The sequence below is a fragment of the Mauremys reevesii genome, linkage group 4, assembly GCF_016161935.1.
Source record: "Mauremys reevesii isolate NIE-2019 linkage group 4, ASM1616193v1, whole genome shotgun sequence".
NCBI classification, from domain to species: Eukaryota; Metazoa; Chordata; order Testudines; family Geoemydidae; genus Mauremys; species Mauremys reevesii.
The window spans coordinates 73,447,279-73,456,521 of NC_052626.1; the positions used below are offsets into that span (position 1 = coordinate 73,447,279).

Sequence of the window (9,243 nt, forward strand, 5' to 3'; positions counted from 1 at the left end):
AAAATCAACTCACGTGCCATCTTCGGCACACGTGCCATAGGTTGCCTACCCCTGTTGTAGAACATTAAAACAAATGCCCTGCCCATTGCCTCTGAGCTGACTACTCAGACACCCCAACACATACACAGACAAATCAACCTGTAGCGCAGGGCTTGATTTCCACCTCAGCCTAGACTCCCCTGAGCTTCCTGGGGAAATACAAAGAGGTTCACTGAGACCCTTTTCCTAGAGACAGCCCTCTCTTTAGAAGCCCTTCTAATAGGAATGCTGCCCAGCTCCCTTTGTGATAGTCAGACTCCCAGAGGGATTCAGGTATTCTCTCTCAACTTCCCTGAACCATGCAAATAGCTCCTCTAGGGGGTAGCTTTCCCAGGAGCCCTGCTGTTCAGCATCTAGACTGATGCTATAGCTCTTTATTAGGAAAGCTGGAAATGGGTGTGCCTCAGGGCCAAAAGATGCCCCCAAAACATCTCTGCCACCCACCACCCCCTTCTGTTACATTCCTAACAGCAGCATCTCCTCCAGATTTTTTCTGGATGGCTCCCTTCCGAGTACTGGTCACCTTCCAAATTCTTCTCAGACTCAGGTCAGAGTGATTTGTCTGCAGGCTGCTACAGGGAGCTGACCCTTCCTCCCCCCCACCCCACTTTTTTCCTTCTCAGACCTGGTCACTGCTATGGACAGGGGTCAGATTCATTGGTGCTCTGCAGTCATTTACACCAGTGCAAAGTAGGTGTAAAACACCACCAAGCCAGAATGCTTACCCAGTGGTGTCAATGACTACACAAGGTGCAGGGTTGTGGAGGATCGGGCCTGGGGCCACTAGCAGCTGTGAGCTTTGCATAATACTTTACATCCCACTCCTGCTTTAAAAGTGAAGCTCCTACATCAACTATCGAGAGCTCCTTTAGTAACAGGATTTCAGGTGAAGCATCTCTCACTTGTCCCCATCCCTATCCCCTCCTCCCTGGGCACAGACTAGGAGACACTAACACAGCTGCAGCAGCCTACCTCCTGTCCCTGCTCAAGGATGAGCACTGGGCAATCCTTCCCCAGAGGGCTGGCAAACAGCTCCAGTGCAAATCCCTCTGTGAAACTCACCCTGCTGGGCCCTCACCCTGGCTCAGACAGCCCTGACACACTCTACCCCTGGCCTGCACAAATGGCCATCCCTGATATGACCACAACCAGACTACAGAACTATTAGCAGCCACACAGGGGCCTCTTCCTCCAGCTGACAGGTAATTTAGAGTTAGAAAGTCCAGTGAGTGCAAAGAAAAGGTATCCTGCTGCCTGGTCAGGGGTCTCCTTAGTAACTAGGATTGACTGGCCCCAGGGCTCTAGCCCTTACGGGGGCAAGCCACCCTGTTACAGGGTAGAAGTAGGAATTGGAGGATGAGACAATGCAAAGAAAAACTTAATCATAGAATCATAGACTATCAGGGTTGGGAGGGACCTCAGGAGGACATCTAGTCCAACTCCCCGCTCAAAGCAACTTGGGCTGAATCTCAGGAGCTTCTTGGCAGTGGGGTATGTGAGGCTGTGGGATTGTCTCCTAAAGAAAGGGAAGGGAGCCCCATTGCTTGGGATATTTAAAGCTGATGGGGGCACAACCCTGGAGAATAGACTGTAGGGACTCAATCCTGCCTTGGGCCCAGGGGACAAATGGAACCTAATGGGACTTTTCCATCTCTAATGTCTAGAATTCCCTTCACTGAGACAAGATGACCACCCAAGGATGCTGCCCTAAAAAAGAAGGGCCTCATCCCACACTGTTGCTTCCCAGACCCTTTTCAGATGGTGTGAGGCCTTCATACTAGAGAACTAATCAGAACTTCTTAGCCCCAAAATGGAGGCGATGAGTGGGGGCATCTGGCAGTGCTGATTCTCTTATGTATTAAAGGGTGACACACCACCTCGTGGCTCTCTCTCCTTTGCTGGGAGCCTGTGTGTTGCCATTCAGAAGGGGTAGGAATAGCAGCAGGAAATGTGGGTGGGATTCCCCTCAGGGGCGGCTCTAGTAATTTTGCCGCCCCAAGCACGGCGGCACGCCACGGGGGGCGCTCTGGCGGTCGCCGGTCCCGCAGCTCCAGTGGACCTCCTGCAGACGTGCCTGTGGAGGGTCTGCTGGTCCCCGCGGCTCCGGTGGAGCATCCGCAGGCATGCCTGTGGGACGTCCACCGGAGCCGTGGACCAGCGGACCCTCCGCAGGCACGCCTGCGGGAGGTCCACCCGAGTCTCCTGCCGCCCTCCCGGCGACCGGCAGAGCGCCCCCCGCGGCATGCCGCCCCAAGCACGTGCTTGGCACGCTGGGGTCTGGAGCTGGCCCTGATTCCCCTTGTGCCGGGAGCACAATGTTCACATGTCCTCATGGTTCATTCAGCACCTCACTTCACCCTTGACTGAAGTCTCTGTTGCCTTTTTCAGCCCAAAGCAATGGAAGCCCTAATGCAACCCACGAGTGGGCGGTCTCTCCTCTCACAGGAGCTGGCTACAGTAGAAAGGATGGGTTTGGGGGGAGGGGCAGGATACCTGCCAGTGACTTTTGGACTCTGTCACCCCAGATACTCTCTGTTTACCCAGCTTCCCACTCCCCAGTACTTACACCTGCCAGATAACACACCCTGGCAGGGAAGCAAGTGGGGTTGTGTGTGTCCAACTGCACCCCCCCCATCCTTAAATATTTCAACATTATCTCTGGGTCTTCAAAATTCCCCCCCAAGTTCAGAGACCTCAGAATTGTTTCCATCAATCCCAAGAACTTGATCCCAAACTCCAGGCTCCTGGAATGATTTGTCCTAACTTCAGAGATCCATGAGTTCTCCCCATTAAATCTCAGGGCTCTGACACTTCCCCGTACAAGGTATGACTATTCCCTGCTCCCTTTTCCATTAAAAGTTGCTTCCTGGGAATTTGGACTCCACTTCTGTAGACCTGGACAACAGAAGGAGCTGGCACCTTGCTCTTCTTTCCCTGGGTGTTGCTGTTTACATTGGAGAGGACAGAGCCCAGGAGACAAACGTTGTATCTAGGACAGCAGCACACAGCAAGCCCGAGACTGTCACGGGACCAGGCTGAGCTGAGCTCTGCTGCTCAGCTCACATTACCCAGCTCTGTGGCTGAGCCTTTTCTCCATGGTGGACCTTTCCAGAGGCAGCTTTAATTGCTTAATTTGCATGGTTTATGCAGCCATGTTGCGTGCAATGGCTTCAAACAAATCAAACAGGCAGCATTAGAACTGAAAGGAAGAGAGTGGACTGCTGTTTACAGAGGAAACTCCAGAACCAAATGACAGTCTGCACAGGAGCAGGGCCTTTACAGCTAAATCACCCAGCCTCACAATGCCCAAACAACACATCAGCTTCCCCTCCAAAATGATGGCAGATAATCTCTTTCCTCAACTCTCAGACCCCTGGACTCCGGACAGAGTCAAATGTGAAACATTTACCTCTGATCACAGGTGTGCAGCATCTCTCCTGCCCCCCCAAATCTCTCAGCATAAACAACACATTACAGATCTCACCTCCCTGCCCAGCTCAGACCCAGTTCTAGGGTTAGTGCCCCACCATTCAAGACACACACATATGATAACCAGAGAACAACTGCTCAGAATTTCAGAAAAACAAATGACATCAAGCCCACCAAATCGGAGGAAAAAATAGTGGCAGGGCCTATATATGGTCTAATGCCAGGCGCTGCCCTTACCCCAAGTGCACCTCTTTGCTAATCCTGCTCTCCAAAAGTCATTGGCAGGCATCCTGGCCCCCAAGCCCACCTGTACCCTTATCTCAGCTAGGCAGCTGTAGGTTCTTCAGTCCACCTCTGCTCCTGTCCCTGCTTCTGCCTGGGGCTGTCAGGCCATATTGTGAACAGTTTCACAGCCTTCAGATTAAAGGGCTCCATGTTCCACATGGATGGGGGTGCTCAGTATTTCTGAGAGGATCAATTCTAAATCTGCAGCACCCTCCTGGGTTTGTTTTCTGTTTCAGGTCTGTACCTGGGGCAGGGGTCTCTGAGGGGACATTAGAAAAGGGGTTGTTTGAGAGGAAGGAAGTATTTCCTGGGGAGGAAGGTTGTTTTGGGGAAGGAGGGGGGTGTTTTTTGGGTGTGGAGGAAGGGCTTTTGAGTGGGGGTGTGTGTGTGTGGGGGGGAGAAGATGGGGGAGGTGTTGGGGCTTGGGTGGGAAGTAGGGAGGATATGGGAGGTAGCGGGGGGTGAGAGGACTGGAGGTAGGTGTGTGAAGAGTTGGGTAGGAGGTGGGGGGGTGCTTGGGGGAAGCATGTGCAAGACATCTGAGGGGGCTATAAGGGGAGGATTTGGGGGGGGCAGAAGGGTGCTAGAGGAGGAGGCTGTAGAGGGATTTGGGGTTGGAGGTGGGGGCGATGTTTGAGTTTGTAGCCCCTCCCTACACAAAGCCGGCAGGGAAAAGTGGGCCCAGAGCCCAGCCCTCCCCACTGGGCTGCGGGCACAAGCCCCCGCCGGCTCCACGCTTCCCCATGCCCCCGCCTCCTCCAGAGAGCAGAGCACCGCCCGCGGCAGACACCACCTGTTCCAGGGCAGACGGCTCCTTCGCAGCTGCTGGCGGGGCGGGGACAGCGGGTTTGACCCCCTGGCCCGTGGGGAGGGTTACACTGTCCCGAGCCTGCTGAGAGGGGACCTGGCTGGCTGAAGCCCCAGGCAGGCATTGACCCCCCCCGGCCCCGGCCAGGGCAATGCAGCCTGTGCATGCCCGCTCGAGGGGGGACTTACCCCTTCCCTCGCCCAGCCTCGGTGGGGAGCGGGCACCGCCTCCTGGTTCCCAGCCTCGGGGTGGGGGTGGGGGAGTAGCCAGCAAGCGGCGGGGGCTGCCGGCGTCGGCCCGCGATGGAGCGGAGGATGCAGCAGCAGCCTGTGCCCAGCCCGGCTCTGCAGAGCAGGGATAGGTGGGGGAAGGGGCAGGGCCAACGAGATCTGCAGCGAACCCCCCCTCCCCGCCCCCCGGGAAAGGGACTGAGGGGTTTGGGGTGGGGGGAGGCTCCGGTACCTGAAATTGGGGGGCGAGGCCAGGTGCAGCCCCAGGAACGGAGACGATCCGGCCGGGGAGGTGGCTCCTTTCTCCCTCTCCGCCATTCTCTCTCTCCATGCAGGCGGAGGGAGGGAGGGGAGATGGATGCTGCTGATGCTGGCAGGGGAGGGGAGAGCAGGGCCGCCAGACAGGAATTCACTGGGGGGCCCGGGGCTGGCAGGGAGGGGCGCTTCTGAAAGCCAAAGCCGAGAAAGCCCCCGGAGGTGGCAACTGCAGGAGAGATGCCCCCACCTGGGCGCTGCAGCCTGGCTCCCCCTCCCTCCGGCCGAGCTGCAGCGGGTGGAGGGGGCCCAGGAGTCCCACGGGATGGGACAGCTGCCGGACGCGTCCTGCTCCTCGGGGAGCGCCCGGGACAGGCGGGAGGTAGCGGGGTGAAGGCTGAAGCAGGAGCGAGCAGAGCTGGCAGAGGAGGGGGAGGGGCAGAGGGTAAAGAGGGGGATTGGCAGGGAGATGGGTGTGGGGGCTGGCAGGGGGTGAGGAAGGGAGGTTGACATGGGGTGAAGTGTTCTGATACTCTGTGAAAGGCTCCTGGGGAGGTGGGTCCTCTGAAGTAATGATAGCTCCTCTACAGAAAAAGCCGGTGCAGTGTCTAACATCTTGAGGATCTAAGGCAGGGGTTCTCAAGCTGGGGGTCGGGACCCCTCAGTGGGTCGTGAGGTTATTACATGGGGAGTCACAAGCTGTCAACCTCCACCCCAAACCCCACTCTGCCTCCAGCATTTATAATGGTGTTAAATACACCTCTACCCCAATATAACACTGTCCTTAGGAGCCAAAAAATCTTACCACATTGTAGGTGAAACCAGGTTATATCGAACTTGCTTTGATCCGCCAGCGTGCGCAACCCCGCCCCCCAGGAGCACTGCTTTACTGTGTTATATCTGAATTCGTGTTATATTGGTTGTGTTAGGGTAGAGGTGTATATAAAAAAGTATTTTTTAATTTATTAGGGGGCTCGAACTCTGAGGCTTGCTATGTGAAAGGGGTCACCAGTACAAAAGTTTGAGAACCACTTATCTAAGGAGTGGGAGGGGAACAAGGCACTACTGACCCTCCCCCACAATGTCAGGCACCTTGGAGACCTCCAGGGTAGCAGCAGCCTCCCTCCCTCCCTCCCAGAGATGTCTCAGCACAGCCTTTAGGATTGCAGGCAGAGCAGCAGAACCCTCCCTCACTCCATGCTATTTGGCAGCCAAGCAGCTGAGGGGAGTCCAGCAAATACAGCCTGGGCATGGGCCAGCAGAGAGGGGCAGGCTGGGGCTAAAGATACTGGGCAGTAGCCTCCCAGGGGTCTGGAGAGGGCAAGACAATCAAAAGAACAGGTATTTTAATTTCCCATGCCCTCCCCGTGCTGCTGTGACAATGCCCCATCAGCATTTCTTCAGCACCCTGACCCCAAATGGGGATGGTGGGTCCTTTCTCCAGTTTAGAATACAAATATTTTTCCAAGGGTCCTTTCAGAAAGTGATGATAAGGAGTTTCCTCTGCTGCAGCATTACTTTCCCCAGGGATGGTTCAATCCTGCTGCTCAGGCCCAAGGCCACCATGTCTGCATTACGGTCAAAGCAAGGGGAAGATTAAAGTCAGATTTCAAACCATTTTCACTGAATTAAAGAGGTGGAACCAGTTCTATTAATGGCCGGGTCTACCACCCCACTTCTTCCACTCGCTGCCCTTTAAACAGCAGGCCAAAGCTACCTCCCCTACTTTAACCATCTCACCAGGTCTAGAAAGAATCCCATGCTGATTCAGTGCTGAGATGGTATTTAAATCATTCCCATAACATTGTAGTGCTGCTTAAGGAAATAACATACGTGAAACCACAGTACCAGGTTTAGCATATCCTCCCCCATCTACTCCTAGGTATCCCATTAAGTTGCACTGTGTTCAGAAGGATACAATTTACACAGTTTTGGTTGCTTGAGGTAGTATTTCTAATCCTCCAATGGGACTTTTAACATGCTGCTAAGTGTAGCCATACCCACTATTATCAATTTACTATATGTATGTGTATAATGTCAGCTGTGCCCTGGGATACTATAAATAGATGGCACTGGATTGGCCCTTTCAGTCTCTTAAGGAACCTTAGGTATAGCTCCATTCCAAGATGTGAAGACAATTTACTTCATGGCTAAAATCCAGTGCATCATCTGCTTCCTCAGAGTTGAGAGTCCCAGATGGTCCCAGGGGTTTTGATCTCCTGCCAGATATGAATTCAAAAGGGATAACATTCATGGACTGGTTTGGAGTCATGGGCTTTGGTTTAGTTCATCACTGGTCAGCTTTGGTGAGATGGAATGAGTTAGGAAATTCTCTCTGAAATGATACAGCTTCATTATTATGTTGTCCTTTAACTGTGCCTCCACAAATACACTTGTTTCCTCCTGAAGAAAGATTAGGATATTTGGAGAACTAGACTTTCTCTCTTTTGAAAATCCTAAACAGACCTACTGGCCCAACCTAAGCAAAGGTGCGGAGAGCCTCACTTGTAACATATTCCAGCCTTCATGGGTCAGGTTCCGAGAACTGCTTCAGAGCAAAGGGATCACCATCTCCTGATCTGATATCCAAATTGATTAGGTGGGCCCAGTGAGTCCATGCTCCTCCGAAGAGAGCCAGTACATTCACACAGGAACCTGCCTGTTTACAGAATGGGTAGAGGCTTTACCTGCTCCCAATGATACACCCTGAACCACAGCTATGGTATTGATTAATCATATTTTTAGTAGAGGGGGTTTGCTGTTCAAGAAGACATGCCAAACCCATGAAAAAAAAGTAGAAATAGGGCTTTGTTTTGGGCTTAATTGGCTTATGAGTTGCTTGTTGGCTGTTTTTTGGCTTGTATCTTGTTGGGCTTGTGGCTTGTTGCTTCTTTTTGATCGGCTCCTGGCAAGCAGGGGCGGGGAGGGGGGAAAAGAGTCGGGGTGCACAGCGGGCCCACCACAGTCCCAGACTGCACACTGCGGGGATCTAGTCACATAGAGTATTGGGGTTCTTAGGGATTGGCTTGTTTTAGCCTTGTTTTGAAACGGGATTAGCTTGATTTTTGGCTTATTGTGAAAGTCGGGGTGCTTATTTACTGTGTGAAAGTTGGCAACTGTGCTTTCAAGCTGTAATCAGATACTGGCTCCCACTTAACCTCTGCCCTTATGAGGCACTCTTCAGGATAATAGGATACCTGGAGTTCTCTTTTTATTCCTATGAAGAGCTCTGTGTAAGCTCAAAAGTATCTCTCTTTCACCAACAGAAGTTGGTCTAATAAAAGATATTACCATCCTCACTCACCTTGTGGGTAATATTCCTATCACCACCAGTCTCCTGGGCTAATCAAGCACTTGAACCAGATAGTGATAAATATACTTAGAAATGTGTCTCAGAAAATGCCTGACTAGGCTCTGAAGCAGGAAAGATGCAAGGAGCACCGTGAGGGACAATTATGGAGATACAATTTGGGATATAGCCTGAAACAGAAAGTAAGATATATTTAATTCTGTTGTATCCAGGGATGTTCACATTATTCATATCAACATCTAGTCTTGCTTTACAACACTCCTCCTAGGCTCACTGAGTTCCACATGTCTCTCATGCATTGTATAGAAAGTTTTTTCCTTTTGCTAGCTTTGAGTTTTAGATCCCATGGTCTTAGTTAGGGTGCTCACTCTTGTACTATATGCCAATCTTTATACCATGTCGCCTTCTGTACATCTCTGTCATATCCTCTCATCTCCTCTCTAGACAGTACTGAACTTTTCACTTTCTACCTCTAATCATTTAAATCTCCCATCTCTGCACCCCTCCTATTTCTGCTTTTTAAGCTTATATTATTTATACACGAGTGACCAGAACTGAACTAAAATTGACAAAGTTTCATAGAAGTATCATAGAATATTAGGGTTGGACGGGACCTCAGGAGGTCATCTAGTCCAACCCCCTGCTCAAAGCAGGACCAATCCCCAGACAGATTTTTGCCCCAAATCCCTAAATGGCCCCCTCAAGGATTGAACTCCCAACCCTGGGCTTCTTGCTGCAAAATTAATAGTAGTTACTGTTTCAATGTTTCCTGCTACAGAAGCAGCTCCTGAGCTAGTAGATGGAATACTAGTTAAACAAAACCTGTTCCCACTATTGTGCTCACATCAGCTTTCACACCCTCTTCTCCATACATAATTCTTCCCTAT

The 9,243-nt window shown here is 52.0% G+C and overlaps 1 protein-coding gene across 1 annotated transcript in view; it reads right to left on the reverse strand.

The window, feature by feature from the left end:
* The window catches only part of MAPK8IP1 (mitogen-activated protein kinase 8 interacting protein 1), a 57,267-nt gene extending 52,016 nt beyond the window's left edge, over positions 1-5,251 (reverse strand). Inside the window, exon 1 of the mRNA XM_039534714.1 lies at positions 5,024-5,251. Coding sequence (XP_039390648.1) covers positions 5,024-5,109 — 86 coding nt within the window. The 5' untranslated portion in view covers positions 5,110-5,251. The remainder of the gene's footprint in view (positions 1-5,023) is intronic.
* Positions 5,252-9,243: the final 3,992 nt, after the last annotated feature.